At 40.2% G+C, this 17,543-nt stretch overlaps 1 protein-coding gene across 19 annotated transcripts in view; it reads left to right on the top strand.

Moving 5' to 3' along the window:
- The window catches only part of GRIP1 (glutamate receptor interacting protein 1), a 330,428-nt gene that overhangs the window by 308,654 nt on the left and 4,231 nt on the right, over positions 1-17,543 (top strand). For 11 of the 19 annotated variants that reach the window (XM_080390732.1, XM_080390731.1, XM_080390729.1 and 8 more), the window contains 7 exons: positions 921-1,060; positions 1,254-1,442; positions 4,872-5,025; positions 6,766-6,966; positions 9,297-9,408; positions 9,554-9,598; positions 12,058-12,291. In XM_080390732.1, coding sequence (XP_080246858.1) covers positions 921-1,060; positions 1,254-1,442; positions 4,872-5,025; positions 6,766-6,966; positions 9,297-9,408; positions 9,554-9,598; positions 12,058-12,291 — 1,075 coding nt within the window. Of the gene's footprint in view, positions 1-920; positions 1,061-1,253; positions 1,443-4,871; positions 5,026-6,765; positions 6,967-9,296; positions 9,409-9,553; positions 9,599-12,057; positions 12,292-17,543 lie in introns of those variants that run through there. The other 8 variants (XM_080390724.1, XM_080390726.1, XM_080390722.1 and 5 more) reach the window with 4 other exon arrangements.

Raw genomic sequence — 17,543 nt, 5'->3', positions numbered from 1 at the left:
TTGCTGGTGTTTTTTGATCATTGCCAAGTTCAGGAGCATGAGCAGTATCTTAATAGGCTGTTCTTGCACATAGTATACAACACAGAGCCGAGGATTGTGGTCCTTATTCTAAATCACCTAGGAAAGACTCCTCAATCAACTAGTCAGTCACAGGAACATTTTAGCAGCCTTTAAAAAGCAATAGCCTTGTACAGTACAATAGGCTCTTCGCATGTCTAGGTTTATCTGAACTTATTGTATACATGCATTGCATCTGTATGTGCACTTGCATGCACCATAGCAAGCATTATCCGGGGAGCAGAAATGCGCCTCGTGGTAAGTGATGGATAGAGAATAATGATAATGCTGAGGTCTTCTATTGCCTGTTATTTCTAAGATAGGTGGAGTTACTGCAACTGGTGTCTTTGGTGTTAGTTTCAAAGAGAATTTACAGCACACAAGACATGATACTGTGCACAGCCAGAATAAACAGTGCATTTACACAAAGAGAATCTATTTTCTTCTCTCGATGTGATCCATCCTGAGAGCCCCATTGGTGAAATAGCTAGTTATATGCTCACACTGCCATTGTCTGTTCTGTTGTGAGACTTCTAGAAACTTGACTCATTTCAGAACTTACTGAGCTGTCTGAGATTGCTCTTAAACAGGTGGGCTGCAATGAATATCATCCATAGGTGATTAACTCAACTGCTGCAGAAACACAGAAATGCACATCTCCATGCCTCAGCTCTGCTGTTGTCACTACAACAAAGGTGACTTGCTTTAAGCGTTTCTAGCAAAAGAATTACTCTGTAACACAGCTATAAAAGCAAAATGAAAGAAAGGAAGATGAGACTTTCATGCTCCAAATATGCAAAGAAATTGCCTTTTTTGCTTTTTATGCTCTCTTCTCAATGTTTTACTTCTCTCTCTCAATGTAGGACTGGAGCAATTCACATAGGAGACAGAATCCTAGCAATAAATAGTAGCAGTCTGAAAGGAAAACCTTTGAGTGAAGCCATTCATTTATTACAGATGGCAGGAGAAACTGTCACCTTGAAAATCAAGAAGCAGACAGATGGTGAGTATGGCCAAGAGTAGCATCAGTGGTCTCTAATGCATGTGTTGTTACAGATTTAACAAGCATTTAGGCCATGCCTGGAAAAGCATCAATGTCAGTAGTCGGAAGCATATTCCTAGAACTGCAGCAAAAGAATGACCACCACCACTCTTTTTTTTTTTTTTTTTTTTTTTTTTTTTACAATCCTGTTCAGCTACCAGTCCCAAGAAATTTTCTGTCCCTGTGGGTCACGTAAGTGAACTGAGCGATGCTGAAGATGAAACCTCTGCTGCACAGAAATCTGGCAAACTCTCAGACTTCTATTCAACTACAGTCCCAAGTGTTGACAGTGCAGTAGAGTCGTGGGATGGCTCTGGTATTGATACCAGCTTTGGAAATCAAGGTACCATCAAGAATGCATTCGATATTCAAAGCAGAAATTATTGCCTTCATGGTTGACCTTCCTTTGCCTTAAAGAGAACTTTATCTGTACCAGCATTAAACCTTGTACTCTGTAATGTGCTGATGTCTTATTATGACCACACTCCTCACTGGGCAGTGTGATTTCTTACACTTGGCCGGCCTCAGATTCCTTCTTTCATGACGATGTGGTGTGTTATGAAGCATTTATCAATACATTAGCAGGTTTTTGTTAGCTTTACTGACATCTGAATAGACCAGTCCATAGCTCATCCACAACTAAATGAGTTTATCCTTCAAGTACACATCAGTGCAAGACATAGAACACACTGAAGATGTTCATGAATTTGATGCCCATATGCAGTAATTTTTAACTGACAACAGATTTATTATAAACTGCTGAAGGAGGAATGTTAGGTGTTGCTTATGATTTGTAAGTCTTTTGCTTCTTCCTCATTCCTGCAGCATTAACATCTAATTTTCAGCTCTCAAAAACAACCATTCTATTTAAAGACATGGTTTTCCTTAATGATAAATTTTGTACTTGTTTGACTTTTTTTAGGTAGGATTTTCAAATAATCTCATTTTAATTTGTAAGTCACATTTATTCAGGCAGTGAGGGACACAGGCATCTTGTAATATTCTGGATAACAAGAAATATAACTTCCACACAGCTTCAGTGTTTTGTTTAACTCTTGAAAACATTTATTTCCATAATAAAATGGGTATTCCTACTCTCTGGCAGGTATTTGGATGGGTAGATACTTACCTTGATTTTTTTCTCGCTCACTCCAGTTGCACGCATTCTTTCACTTTCATTTCTCTGTTTCTTCGTGTTGCTTTTCAGGAGCATGGGTAGCAGCTCCTGGACAGCTGGTTTGTACCCTTACACGGAGAACTGAAACAAGCCTCTGCCCAGCAGATTTGCCATGTAGACTGATTACTTCATTGCTGTTCTCCAATGTGTCTGCTCAGTGATAACACTGGCAGTTTCTTCTGGAAAGCAGAACACTTCCTTTGAAATCTGCTGAGCTACCCGAGATCAAGTAGCAGCTGATGTCACTACTAGTGGCCATTTTTTTCTGTTCGTTAATTTTTAAGTATTTCTTAGCCTTACTGTATATTTTTAGCATCAAAACTTATTTAAACAAGACAGTCTCAATGCATTTAACTATAACTCCTGTTTTCTACATTTTATTTTTAATTTACTGTCACATAGAAAATTTTATTTAGTACTCAATGGTATTGGGCTATATTCCCCTGTGTAATTTGTATTTCACTGGAATTAGAGTTGGGATTAATTTTTCCCCTTTTCTCTTTTCAGCTGTTTTGGTTAGTTTATCAGAATAAGTCAAGTTAGTTTTTCTTCTGGTGTTTTTAAGTTCTAAGGAGAAGGATTGCTGAAAAAGTACCAAAATGAAAGTTTTCATTTCCTGGATGAATTGGTGATATTTGGAGCGAATTGCTCAACTGTGGAAAGGATCAAGGCCCTTTGCTTTCAGAAGTCCTGATGATTCAGATACGATGCCAGAACTAAACCAGTATCTCAAAGCAGATTTTTTTATTGACTCCTTTGAAAAATCAGCCCAGACTTGGCTGGCTACATGACACTTCTGCTAAACAGCCTGAGTGTAATCAGATTTGCGCCTTAACCCTTGCTGTGGTACTAATGTGACCCACATTTCTATTAAAGTTCATTCTGTCTTGACCTGTCAAGTTGAGTTTGGCTTCTCTCCAAACTTTTCTTGGCATAAGCACAGGCTAAGCAAGTTGAGGAGTCTGGGGAATGTTTCTGGAGCACCAGATAATGCTTTATCCTATTAGTTACTAATTTAACGCTGGTGAGCGGTCTTTTCTCTCCTTGAATTAATACCCCAGTTTGTGCCTTTGTCTGTTGTGTCTGCCTTACAAATCTGGAGCCTTCCCCACACGGCAGTCACATTCTCATGACCAAAACCCTTCCTAGAATCTGAGAGTACGTTAATGACTGCCAATTAGCTGGAAAATGCACACAAGTCTGTAGTTACGTGGGATTTGAGGGATACAGGTCTAGACTGATTTATGGAAGCAAAGTGCTCTCTCTAAAGAGATGATGGCAGTGATATTTGTTAGTCATCAACAAAATAGAACTTCTCAATCCAATATGCACTCAGAAAACACCAACAATAGAGCTAGAAAAAGAATACGTCAAGATGAAATACATATATAGCAGCTCTACCATAATGGATTTTGTTTACCAGATCAGCATCAGCTTGTGACAAGTCAATCCATGTGTTCTTCTTGATACATTACTTGGAAGCCAGACTGTCTGGTTCCTACTTGGAATTCAAATTACACTTAATTCAGTTATAGAAATACTATTGAACTAATACCAGTTCTGCTTGTATGATAAAAGCACCCAGAAATAAACTCTTCAGATACAAAGGCTGTCTGATGCCACTTACACAGCCTTGAGATACTTGGAAATGGCTGGCAGAGGAATCACTTTCTGCGAGGTGAACGTTCCAAGGGTATAATTAGTCCTAGGCATGTGTGCCCACCATGTGATGGGCCTTTTCCCCATTGTCGGAGTCCTAGCTAAAACCAGTAGCTCTTAAGTGCGAGTCCCACTTCCACAAAGGAGCAAGCACACAGAGATTCCCGTGTTGGCCTTTGTGCAGGGCAGCTCAGGCTGTGACAGCACAGTCTTGTGTTTGTATTAACAGTGCCTCAGTGTTATTGCCTCAGTGGTGCCGAGACAGCTGCTCTCCTTCCTGTTCTGGCATTACTCCGGTTAGTGGTCACTCAGGAGCCTCTGCACCATGCCAACTTTTGCATCTAGGTAGCTGTTCTGCAGGTTGGTGGTATTGTGCATAATTGACACTAATATGTCACTTAATTTTTGGCTGCATTGCTTCCAAACTTGAGAAAGTTACCAGGAGGAGGAAAAACCTTTCTTGCTAGTCATCTGAAAAGTCAAGTTGATGGGGTTTTTTAATGCATCCTTGCAAACTCTTTTTTCAATAGGTCAGAAGTGCAGTTTTCTTAATAGCTTAGATTTAACTTTGGACATGTTGCACATGACCATGTATCACATCCATAACACATGATTTATTCACTGGTATTCAATGTATGATGACAAATTGGAAATCGATGAATTGTGAAGATATCTAGAACTAAATATCAGAAGGAGCTGAGATGTAAACAGTGTTAGATATATTTAAGATTTTGCTTCCAATGGACTTCCACAGAAGCTCTAGAGCACACCTAATTCCAGGCATAGTTTAGGTCATAAATAATCTGACTGCTACTGCCCCAAAAAAGGTAACAATCGTAAGTCCTCATCCAAGTTCTAGAGAACCCAGCTTCAGAGATTTGCTTTTCTGTCATTACAACATATACAGTGCCATAAATGTATAATTCATCTTTTTAGGACACAGCTATCAGGCTTCAGGATACAGCTTCAATGCCTATGAATGGAGGAGTCCTAAACAGACTAGTTTGTCCCCTCCAAGCAAACCACGAAACCACCCATTTCATGATGCAGGGCTGAGCGATGACGAATGGGACCGTCCTACTGCAAGCAGGTAAGTTCCCATGCGAGTTTCTGTTTTCTGATTTGCAGCTGCAGTAGTGCCTCAAAAGTGAACACTTACTGTCTGGAATGAAATTACGTTTTTCTAACGCAGCCGTAACAGCTCTTCCTTTAAATATGACATACAGTATTTCATGAAGCTTACTAGGGTAGATTAGTGATGTTTATGGAAGATCATGATTTATTTTGAGTTACTTCAGACAAAAACCCACAGCCTTTATCTCTTAAGAATAAACAAACAAAAAAACTATGGCATTCCCCTGGGTAAACTTCAGAAAAACCCTGCTTGGTTTTCCACTCCACAAAAATAAACCTACAAATGAAGTGGCTAAAGACAACTGGTATGTTAATCTTTTGTCTTCCATGAAACCTCTTCATTTTGATTTGAGCAAAGAAGCAGAAATTACAGTCTGCTTCCATAAATGCTTGAGACATCTGCAGTGATTCAGTTGGAGAACAAAGTGATCCAGGCAGAAATATCTTGTCCAAAGCTATGGTAGTTTGCCATGCATCCATTCCTCCTCTTACAAGAAGTAAATCTCCTTTTCAGTGAATTGCTCTGCAGGCAAAAGAACTTCCTGAGGGAAAAATGCTTAGCTGACAATGCTTGGAGATAATGAAAGACTTTTATTGTCTATTCTAAGGATGATCCGGCAGTGGAACCACTGCAGAGACTTGGGTAGTTCCTGCCAAAGAACAGTTCTTCCGAAGACAAGGGAAGACAGGCATCACAGTTGGAAAGATTTCTGTGCTCTTTGTACCCATCCTCAGGACTTGCAAACATGCATGCCCTTCATTAGAAATACAGTTTCCTGGTGTAGCAGCACAATGAGCCTGAAATCCCAGTCTGTGAGAAATTAAAGTTTAGTACTAAAGAAAACCTTTTTGGTTCCTGTATAAATATACTGGATAAGTAAATCCATAAGGTCCAGTCTGTTACTTTTGAAATACAAATCAAGGCAAAACTTTAGTGCCAGTGCTGCTTTTCAGAATCTGAATGACAGATCCTCTGATACAGTATATTGCCCAGTGGCATTTTGTCTGGAGACAAGTCTGGCAAGATGATAGCTAAGATCTGGGCAAGGGTGAACCCATGGTCTGTATCCAGCTCCTTTGATCCCTACTGGCCCGAAGCATACTAGAAGTTTTCATAGGCTAGTGGTGGACAATATTTAATAAAGGAAATGACCATAGTTTTCTTCATACTTCCCGATCTTGGTAAGTTAATAGCTTTAATTCAATAGCAGCATCTTTATCCACAGTTAAAACCCATGTTTTGTTTCCCAGGGGAGATGCAGTCATAGATTCAGAGCACCTGCTGGTTTTGCAGTTACATAATAATACGCTACAAAGTTGATAAGCAGTGAACTGGGAAACTGGATTGTAAAATACAGAATCTTCTAAATGAAAAGCATGTATTTACTACAATTTTAAAGCACTGTTCAACAGAAAGTATGCACATTAAAGACTCTTGTTCTACTTGTCAATGTGACTTACACCTGAGAGTTATGGCACAAATTAAAATAATTATTATTTTAACCCCGTAAAATGGATTATGCCACACCTGATGTTTTCCTATACCGAGTGCTGGAGTATTTGAGAAGGGCATGTCTGTTTTTGTAGGCTGTTACAGGAATCCTCAGAAAACCACCTCTTCTCTGCCTCTAGCTAAGCAACTTTTCTTCTTCTCTGACACTAAAAAGTAATTTTTTCTTACCTTTATTTTGTGTAGCACAGCTTCAAAGAATATGTGGCAACAGAAGGAGACAGAGACACTGGGAGAGAATCAAGAAAACCATCTAAAGCAAACTTCTGTAGAAAGAGCAGGGGGAGAGAGCATCAGGAGTATGAAGAAAGAGAGCAAGATGTGGAAAGGTGCCTCTGGTGGGCAAAGAAAAAGTGGAGGACAGCTGGAAGAGTGGAATACTGCCAGGTAAGAGAACAAAGAATAAGATCCAGCTGGGCGGGGGCAGGGGAAGAAAGGAAAACAGTTGAGATGAGAAAAAGGAGAAAAACAGGGTGAAAGCAGAAAACACATCATTAACATGCCATTCAGTGACAATGAAATTTCAGCTGGCAAGCTAACGAAACTAGAGAGCTTAAACCTCTCTGTAGCCTGGTGTCTACCAATCACTGGCAAGTAGGACAAGTCTTAGTTTCTGCTCCAGGGAAAATTTTTTGAACATTGTAACAGTACTTAAAGGAATGAGTCCCCCAGATCCTAGAACATCCTACCACCTCCTGAACTGAAAAAAAAAAAATTGTTCGTATGACATTAAGCGCCAAATCATAAGCACCTGTGTCTTCATATCTGTCCCTCTACCTCTCCTTCAGCGTTTTTATGCATCTAGATTTCTGATGTCTCTTTGAATAAGAATCAGAAAAACAAATATATTCTCAAACAGTATTTCACATGACATAAAATCAATCTCTCAGGTTATAGGAAAAAAAGCCATCTAGATGAGAAATTATTTTGGTACCTTTTTTTTTTTCTGATGCAGTAGCTCAGCTACAAATCAGTTTATTCACATGGCTGTAATGGAAATGCAAAAGTTGAGCATTTCACACACCAGGAGACAAGGCTCAGAGAAAAGGCAAAAGTGGTGAGGGCAGAAAAAGAAATTGCTTGAGCTAACAAGAGGTCCAGACATACAGGCCTCATGATTTCAGATTTCGCAGAAGTCAGAGAAGAAATGGACCTCCAGTTCTAGGAAATGCAGTCTTTGCTGTCACAGACAATTGTTTCAAATAATCCTGTTCATTCACTCAAGTTCCATTTTATATTATAATATTAGTATGCAATCTAAAGAAAGGTATTATAATGGATGAATTAGTCTACGTTTAGCATTGGCTGTTAAAACAACTACTCAGGTTTACTGAAAGAGCCAATTTCAGAAGTCAAGGATCTTTCTAAAGCCATGTTTTAAATACTTTCTTATCTTGCCTGGGAGGAATTGCATCTGTGGTATCAGAGTGGGGGTTATCACCACTGCTGTACCTATTGCAATATCTGGGAAGAGACACTGATACTAGGTGGAGAATCATTGCAGTAAGGGATTGAAACGGCTGGCTGTTGTCTGCTTGGCTGATCGTAGCTGTAAGCAGGCGTCTCTGAGGCAGAGTATGCTGTGTGTGAAGCAGTCAAGCTGTCCTCTATTGTGCCGGGCTGTTCTCTTACTTAAAAACTTTTCTATTAACAGTGTTACCTTCATGCTGTTCTCAGTAATACATTGTCAAGCAAGGCCTTAGATGCTTCCATAATAGCCTTTGCTCTGGTTATGTGCTGTTAAGCACCACTAGCTGCACTTGTGGGCAGCTGCTCCAAAGTAACAGCTTGCTGCCACCAGAAGGGCAATTTCTTGTTTTCCTTCCTCATCCTCCCCCTGTGCCTTTCACATAATCAGCCCCCTCCCATGCAGCAGCTCGGATGCTTGTGTGAAGCCTCGTTGAGCTGATTGCCCTTACTAAGACAGCAAAAGACTCGTGCTTCCTCCACACACACGCATACGCTGTAATGGTGTTGTTTTGGGATGTGTTGCTGCAGTCCAGAGTTGGTGTTTTTATCAGACCTCTCTTGCTGGGCAACTTCATCAGCATCGCTGTCACCAACATCTTGTTCAGGAATGCTAGTAATATGGCTTCAGTGCGTTTATGAAATATCAGAGAGCTAACCCTCCATGCAAGACAGTTGCATCCCTGGAAATTTCTCTGTGCTTGTGTACGAAATGACTGGGGCAGTTTATATGACGGCAGTCAGGTGGGCTTCAGTTGATAACAATAAGTGCAGCTTAGGCTGAAGGAACCGGGTAAAAAGCACCACATCCCTCTTCTGCAAAATGCTGTTTGAGGGTTCTTTTCATATTCCCTGCAAGAAGTCTGTGAGGTTGAAAGGTTTTATTGCAAACATCTGTTGCACGGAGCAGCTCTGCACACAGCTATTGGTGTGTTAATTTTCATAGGGAGGTCCCGGTTTCAATCCAGTAAAAAGGTGTATTGAATTGTTCTTGGAATCCATGTATCTCCTTACTGAATAACTCGACCCTCAGATCCTGCCAGCTGCTAGCGACTGCCAGGTTATGAGAAGACTTGTCTGTCGTGTGCTCTGCTTGTCCATCCAGCCTCTCCTGATCAGCAGCTCTTCCCCACTCTCCTGCCGTAACGTTCTGTCATTCAAGTTGCAATCTGTGGCAAGGCATGTGTGTAAGATATATTTTCTGAGGGACAAAAAGTCCACATTTTTTTAACCTCTCATTGTAAATCTAGCTTCGCAGGTACCCATGATAACACCGAGGCTGACCAGGAGGAAAATTTCTGGTCTCAGGCTCTGGAGGATTTAGAGACCTGTGGCCAGTCAGGAATTCTGAGGGAACTAGAGGTAGAACAATCTTAACCTTTCTTTCCAATTGTAGAGAAATATAATGGTTTTGGTTTGGTTTACATTCATTTTATTTTCTCCTTTTTTTCTTTTAAGTTGCACTAATCACACCAACTCATTTAAAAGCTTTAACCCCTCTCCACAGGACAAGGCTGACAGGCGTCTGTGTTTGAGAAACATGACTCTCTTGGTACCTACCCTTTACCTTTATATTTTTGCTTGTGCAGCTGCCTCCCCCACCCCTAACCAGAGCTGTTTTCTTTTGTACAATGCAACCAAAATTCTAGAAACATACTCACCACAGAGCTTTTGACTTGCAGCTTCTGCTGTGCATAACCATTGATGCTGTCTGCACAGGCAGCAAATGGCACAGAACTTCTTATGTGGGCATAACCTTCCCGCAGCAATGCATCCCATTCTCTGACAGACGCTTTATGCAGCTTTTCTTAGCATGTTGTAGGTTGTCTTTTAAATGGAAACTTAATTTGATTAAGATGAACATAAAAGAAAATCAGCTTTTCAAAACATTTACATATAATCTTACCGCTCTGCAAAAAAAAAAGCTGCCAATGTGAGAAATGTTCGTTATACAGTGGTTTCTTCACTATGTAACAAATTTTCACATTTCATCCTGAAGTTAATTCCTAACCGTACTTTGTGTGACATTGTGAAAGGGGGTAGTGGGGGAAGGGAACAGAGGCGGAGTAACTTTGAGTCGTTATTTTTCTAATCACCTTTTCTCTAAATTGTCTAATCAGAACAATAAAGATTATACTGCCACTTAAAGCTACAGAGTGAAAGGTCCTAAAATATTTTCTTTTATGTTCTTTTAAATTCCTGGAGCTGCAAAACTGGCAGAATCTCATTTTCATTTTTATGTTATATGAAGTCCTTTAGCAGCCAGGAGGAATGTGAGTGGCATAACTGGGTGAAAGTTTTTCAGTACAGATTAATTTACTCCCTCAGATTTATGGCTTTTGTATTGCATGTACGGGTAGCAAAATGTGATTCTCATCTATTTGTTATTGCAAACCAGACAAATGCAGGAGAAAATGTTATACTGGTTTAATTCCATAGTTAGATATGGTTCAGTACCACAGGCTTCTCTTGCAATTTTCAGTATTCAGAGCACAATAAAAGGATATGGAAATAGATAATTCCAAAATGGAAATAGATCATTCATGCTGACCAGAATTCAGTTACTTCTACACATTGAATTTTCCTCAGCTTTTCACAAAAGTGAAATTCAGAACTGCAGGTGCTGTATCATTTATAGCATTGCGTTGTTGCACAACCCCCAGCTCTGAAAAGAAAGCAAGACTCATTCGGTGTGACAGGATGCCGAGAATGGCGATGCCTCTATTTTATGAAGTGCCACTGCATAGTCAAGGACTCCTTACCGTTTTTCATTTCAAGGTCTTCAGCCAAAGAGCAAAGAAGACTGTTGTTTGCCAAGTCCTCTGGATGCTTCTGCTCTGTCAAGTAGTAGTATCAGTCCTTACTGAGCACAAGAGAGACTGCTAAGGCTACAGTATGTTATCTTGTAGTGAAATTAGTGCTGGAGCTGGGAGAAAGAAGGGTGACAGACATGCTCACCGGTCAGAAGCAAACACTTACTTGCCTGCTTTCCCCATACATTTTCCCCCTTCCTTTTTACTTCCCATTTTCTAGCAGGCTGCCTGCATCCTGTCCCACTCCGAGTTCAGGTTATTGCCTTTTAATTTCCCTTTCCACTTGTCCATCGGCACCAGGGAGAATAAGCAGGAAATTCAGTGTATCCTACCCCAGCAGTGGCACTTCTGTATGGTGACTGCACTGAAGTGCATTTGCCTCCCATTCCCCAGAGCAGAAAGTCTTTCACAAGGAAGAAGGCTCCTTGCTGTGCACGGGCACTTTTCACAGCAATCCGTTCCACCCAGTGGATGAGATGACTCCCATCCTCATCTTTCAAGATTTCACCCTCCATGTATTCCTCCATCTAACATAAAAGGCGAGCTTTTACTGAGATTAAAAAAACAGCAGTAAGACAGGGGCTGGTGTCTCTGAAGTATTAGTGCCAAGTTGAGGCAGTTACTCTTGCACTTAGATGTTATGCACAGTTTCTTTCCAGGCAGCGAGCTTACCTTGAGCTTTCCCCAGCCTGGGCGGTATCTGGGCATGCTCTTTGCCAGTGCTGGCTCTAGAGCTGCCTGCATATTCTGCTGACTCACATTTTTTTACCTTGCACGCAGAGTCTGAATTGTAAATGCCTTCCTGTAACTCAAATTCCAAAAAATGCCGTTGTGCCGCAATTTAAATGTCATTTTATTTACATGTAAAATATTTTTAAAACAAGCAATTATACTACACACTCTTCGGTCTGCCGGGGGACTAGCTTACAAGCATAGCCATTCTAGTGCTTGGTATTTTAGTTTGAAATGCCATCTGAAAACTTTTGCCCACAGGGTTCTGTTACTGTTGTGTTTTGTTGTGGTCCTTTATTTTATAGTGACTTGCAAGCAGATTGAACATCTATCCTCTTGCCTTTTGCTGTGCCCTGAGTGATTGTGTTTTAACAAATAATAGAGATGTTTTTCTTAGTGTTATGAATTAACCACTTATTTAATGCACATTCTGTGTTAAAAATTAACCTGTTCATTAATACTTTAGGCCACAATTATGTCAGGAAGTACAATGAGTTTGAATCATGAAAACCCACAACCTCGTAACCAGCTGGGAAGACAGGCCAGCTTCCAGGAAAGAAGTACTGTAAGGCCACATTACAGTCAAGCTACTCGTAGCAACACATTGCCATCAGATGTGGGGAGAAAGTCCATGGCTTTGAGAAAAATTAAGCAAGAAATGAAAGAAATCATGTCACCAACTCCTGTGGAGTTACACAAGGTCTGTAATTTTTCTTCTGACAGCTTTGAAATAATATATTCAGCATAGGGAATCTAATTATATGGCAATACAGTAAGCACTTTTTATAATGATGCCACAGATGTAATTTTGGGGCCATGCATATTAGCTCTTACAAACACATTAATGATACATCCTTGTGGGGGAAACAAACAAATAACATGCATCTTTGTCTACTATTTTGTTTTACAATAAATTCTCAAAAGAGACTGCTCTTTTGCAAGGAGCATCAACTGGTAATTTGAATTAACAATACCAATAACTCATCTCTGCAAAATGTGTTCATTAAGAAAGCAAAGTTTAATTTCTAGAAAATACATTTATTTAGGCTATTACTCAGGAGAGTTTGGGGCTCCCGTTGGCCCTTTTCCAAATTAACACTCATTTTGAATCAAATTCATGAGATTCGATGTACATGATATAGAACGTTATTTCAGATTAGCAATTCCTTCTCTTCTGATTCCTTTGTTCTAAAAAGGATAAATAATCTTCAGTCTTTTGCAACTTTTTTCTGCTCAAGACTGTGGAAGTCAACGTGGTGATATGAAGGTGGCTCTGCACCCCAAGGAAGTACTGGATAAAGTATTTTTAGATACTGCTGGTTTAAATTTCAAGTCCGGTGAGGCCATAACAGCAACCAGTTTCCAAAACTTTGGGGGACATTATAATGCTCTTCTTGACGGGAACGAGTGTCCCATCTCCTGTACCCATCCTCCTAAAGGTTGGAGATCTTCCCAGAGAGGAGGCAGAAGCACAGAGAAATTGCATTAAGAGGTCATATGTCGTCATTCTTAAAGAGAGTTGACTTGCTTTCTAGTCCCTGTGCATTTGACCGAGTTTAGTTTGTAGTTCATTCAGTTTCGTTCAGTGAGGTAAGGACTCACCGAGCGTGGGTTAAAGGAATGTTCATAGACAGTACTAGAGAGGGGATCTTATATATGGAAAATTACTCCATTGCCAATGTAAACAATCAATAGGATGTGTTGTGATGGTTTTAAGCTATTCATATTTCCAGCTTGATGTGAAGTGATTAATGGAGTTAGTTATTGTGCTCAGTTTTCCTGAGGGGCGAATAAATGTGAGATACAAAACAAAACTATGCCAGCAGGCATTTTGTGGTGTGCTCATATTCAGCAAAGGCGCAGTTTTCTCCTATAGAATATAAAGGCAGCCTTTCATGATAGATAAAATAAATCCTTTCCTGGAAAGGAGTCGTCAGATTTCTATTAGTGAGTTGGTATTCGATGAGAGCTGCTAGCTCTTGGAGTCCTGGACAGTACAAAATACCCTGTCCTTGAGCTTTCTCTGTCTTCAGTTGTCTGGTTTTAAGATTGCTGACACCTTTGGTTTTAGTAATTTCCAGGTTTTGTTCAGACAATATACCCACTTTTCCCCTGTCCGCTGAGGTGATGTGGATGTTGAGTCTGTTCTGTCATCCAGAAAAGAGTAATTTCCTTTCTAAAAATCTACAAGTTGAAGTTACACCAAGGATTTTCCAAATCCTAATAGTCATTTAATAAAACCAGAAACCAGCGACTGGATCTTACAGTCCAAAATGGGCTTGTACACCTATGATTGCACATGCAGGTTAACCCAAGCGTCATGGGCTGCTTTTGTATTCATGCCAGTCTTAGCAAGTTCTTATTTGTTAAGTTTTCCTACCGGTTCTTGTGTAGCAGTGTGCCTGTTACTTTCTCTCTCCTCCTTCATTTTTGTATTAGACCTCCAGTTTAACACTAGTAACCTGTTCAGTTGCTCACGGACAGCTTGTTCGATGATAGTTTTCCAAAAGAGCTGCAATGCCACAGGAATGACTTCACTGTCAGAGAAATGCCTTGATTTAAGTATTTTTCATAACGTATCTTGCTGGCAAATGTGCTCTGCCCTCTGCAGGCAACTATCATATCAGGTAGGCCACTGGTGGGACAACCATTGGAATAAGAACTGCTTTGGAAAAGTGTGATGGTATAAACAGTCTTTGAAACACCATCTAAGGCATAGCTAGCCTAAGACTTACCTCAGCAAGACTTTCAAGCGTGTACCTGAGGGCACGCTGCTGAGCTTTCCCAGTTTCTTCAGCAGGACAGACCAGGTGCCTTCTTACCGTCTCGGTGCAGGGAGTCTGCATGCCTGTTGAGTCAGGGCCTATGATGTGCCCTACAGATCGGAGCTCATACCTTAAGTTTGATGTAGAAATGGGCTAGCTAAGGTCGATGTTCCACTGGTTTCTCATAACCTGACTGTGAGAGAGCAGGAATATATGATTCTACCAAAGAAAAAGCCATAAAAATGAAACGCCTCAATTGCCAGTCCAACTGTGTAGGGTAAGAGAGGCAAGGCTGGATAAAAACTGCTCAGGCTGCAAACACAAATGAGTAAGTCTAACAAAACGGCATGCTGAGCGGATGACACTACTAGCTTGTCCTTCTCAGATACAGTCAGAAAGGTAACACAGCCCTGAGGACTGTTTTGCTGAATGCTGCCAACTTTGCAGCAAGTTAACCTGACTTCTTCACGGCTCTTTCTTACCTCAGTGCGCTACATTGACCAAATGTGTACTTGAACTGTCTTTGTCCTGAGGAAGCTAGGATTGAGATGGGTTGCACAAATCCCTTCAAATATTTGCTCTAGATGGTTTCATAAGTAATGTTTAATTTAGCTGGATAGCATATAGCTGTATCAGTACCCATATTTAATTAATGCCTTTAATTGATTTTATCTACCTAGGTAATCATATAGATTAATATTTTTCTAAAAATCATAGTGGACCATTTTTTAAGTTTTGTAGAGCACGCATTCCTCTGAGAGCAAAAATATGCACTAGACATCAGATAATTTTTCAATATTATTATTGCAAGTAGTCATTAACCTAAAATTACAGTCGGTTAAAATACCTCAATAGCTGATCTGTGCAAGATGTGTGAATTTAAATTAAGCATTTTCCCGTGGATCTGAGAGACACAGCAACAGACTCAAAACTTATAAGCTTCTTTTATAAATTTCTAACTATTTAATTGCTTATGAAATATGAATTAAATTTCCATTTCAGCTTTTTCCCTTAGGCTCCTGATGTAAATTTGAAAGTCTAACAAATCACCCGTAATGGAGATTTTGCTATTGAGATCAAACCTTACAAACAGTTGTGATCAGAAGCACAGATAAAGCAGCACAATTTAGGTGTTGCATGAATTGCCTGCGATCTCATACCCTTCAGACAGGGCTGTACTGCTGGCAAGTAATGAGAAACCTGTGCGGTAGGGCTTTGCCCATACCTGTTATTAAATAAAAATCTGGGTATTTCAGATACCTGGGGTCTTACTCTGAGATTCCCTTTGAAGAATATATGCTTCCATAAAAAGTAGCCCCAAAATTATAACCTGTAATAAAAAGAAAGTTCTCTGCAGATGACTTACACCTAAAAAATGTGACTGCTGTCAAATGTGCAACAGAGTTAAATCACAACCCCATCCCTTAAGTGAGTAAATAATCAGTTTCTTTAATTTCTAAGCTCCTGTTGAAACAAAAGTCAAGAGAAGATAGCCATAAGCAAAGTAGTTTTTAAAAATATTCTAGGACCTGTAGGTCTGAAGAACCACAGAAGTAAGAAAATATTTTGGTACATAAAAGTTGTAAGTGCAGGGTAGTCAGTAATTGCCTTCCACAGTGCTCAGCTCATAAAGTCCAGCCTGACTGAGTGGAGGGGTAATAAGACTTCAGATGATCATTCCCAGGTTCTGCTCCCCTCCCTGCCCCCACCATTGCGGTACTTGCCACCATCCCTCTACAGCAACACTCTGCTTTCATGCCCCTTACCGTTTGCAAAGCTCCATTTTTTGACTCACAAGCTAAGGTGAGCTAATGTGGAATGGCACTTCCTATAGATCTGTACAGCGGAATTTGTATGTATTTTGTTTGCTAATAGACCACTCAATAAAACCAGGAAAAAAGCAACATTGTCTTAGAATTAGAAGATATAAATGGGACCACCATCTGTAGTATGCAGAATTATCGTCCGCTCCAGCTTTGATAAGGTCTTGACTGTAATTGAGTGTCCTGTTTGGGATCTGAAAATTAAAGGAGGATGTTGACCTACTGCACAGAGTCCAGAGGAAAACAAGCCTTGTTTCACATCACTGCAGAGAAGGAGAAAATAAAGCAATCTTGTTTCCCTGTGGATAGCAGCAGACTGAAGTCTCTCAAGGGTGATGTAGTTTAGACCCAAGGAAACCATCTGACGCACTGGAAGGGATCACTTTATAATAGACTGTGGAGTTTCCATCAGTGGACATTTTAAAAAGCAAGACAGATAAACGTCTGATAGAAATGGGCTCGATGCGGTTGATCCTGCCTTAGGACAAGAATACAGTCTAGATGACTTCACAGTCCTCTGTTTCATATGCTTTTGTAGTTCACATGAGGTTGGATCCAGCTCCAGTGCCTGAAGGAAGAGGAAGGGGAAAAGGAGTAAGTGGAAAGGGGATGTTCCGTTTAAAAATCGTGCTATCTGTGCTAGAAGAGCATGTAGGTTTTGTAAGTTTTCTCTTAGGCACTGTATCACATTTTTACATTTACTTTTCAAGGCTTCTTTAAGAAGCAGTTAACATGAAGCACTCCTATACTTTGTGACGGTGAGGAAAAAAATTACCTCATTTAAAGAGAATTTGTGTCTTGTTCCACTGCTAATTACTTTTCTTGCCAGGAAATGCACACAAATCTGTCAAGAAAATATATCTCCCTCCTTTATCTATTTTTCAGTCTTGCAGAATGGTAGTCTTACAGCACTTTCGTAGCAGCTTCAACCATACTTCAGATCAAAGCCATGTTATACATGCTGTGATAGCACAAACAAAAGCCTCTGTTGATAACAAATTATTAGAAGTTTCCCAGAGTCCTGCTGCTACAGCAACTGTTGATAAAAATAAAAATAATTCTGCGATGAATTATTTTGGATTTGCAGATAGTTTTTTCAGTAGCTGAAATGCCCATTGACTCCCTAAAAGTCATGCTGAAATGGAGGAAGTATGAGAGGTTCAGCAAGAAGTTACTTTGGAGGAAGGTGGGAGAAAAGAAGGCAAAGACCTTAAACACAGCAGCCGCTGGCAAGTTTAAAATGACAGCTTATCCCCAAAAAAAGGCACTGGCAGGGAGAAAGCCTTCAGCTTGGTTAGTGCGACTTTAGGTGTGGCTTTCTGCTTTGCTGTACTGTACAGAGGGAGGAAAACAAGGGAGGAGGA

Source organism: Falco punctatus, assembly GCF_963210335.1.
Source record: "Falco punctatus genome assembly, chromosome: 6".
Classification (NCBI taxonomy): domain Eukaryota; kingdom Metazoa; phylum Chordata; class Aves; order Falconiformes; family Falconidae; genus Falco; species Falco punctatus.
This window is presented reverse-complemented; position numbering and strand designations above follow the sequence as displayed.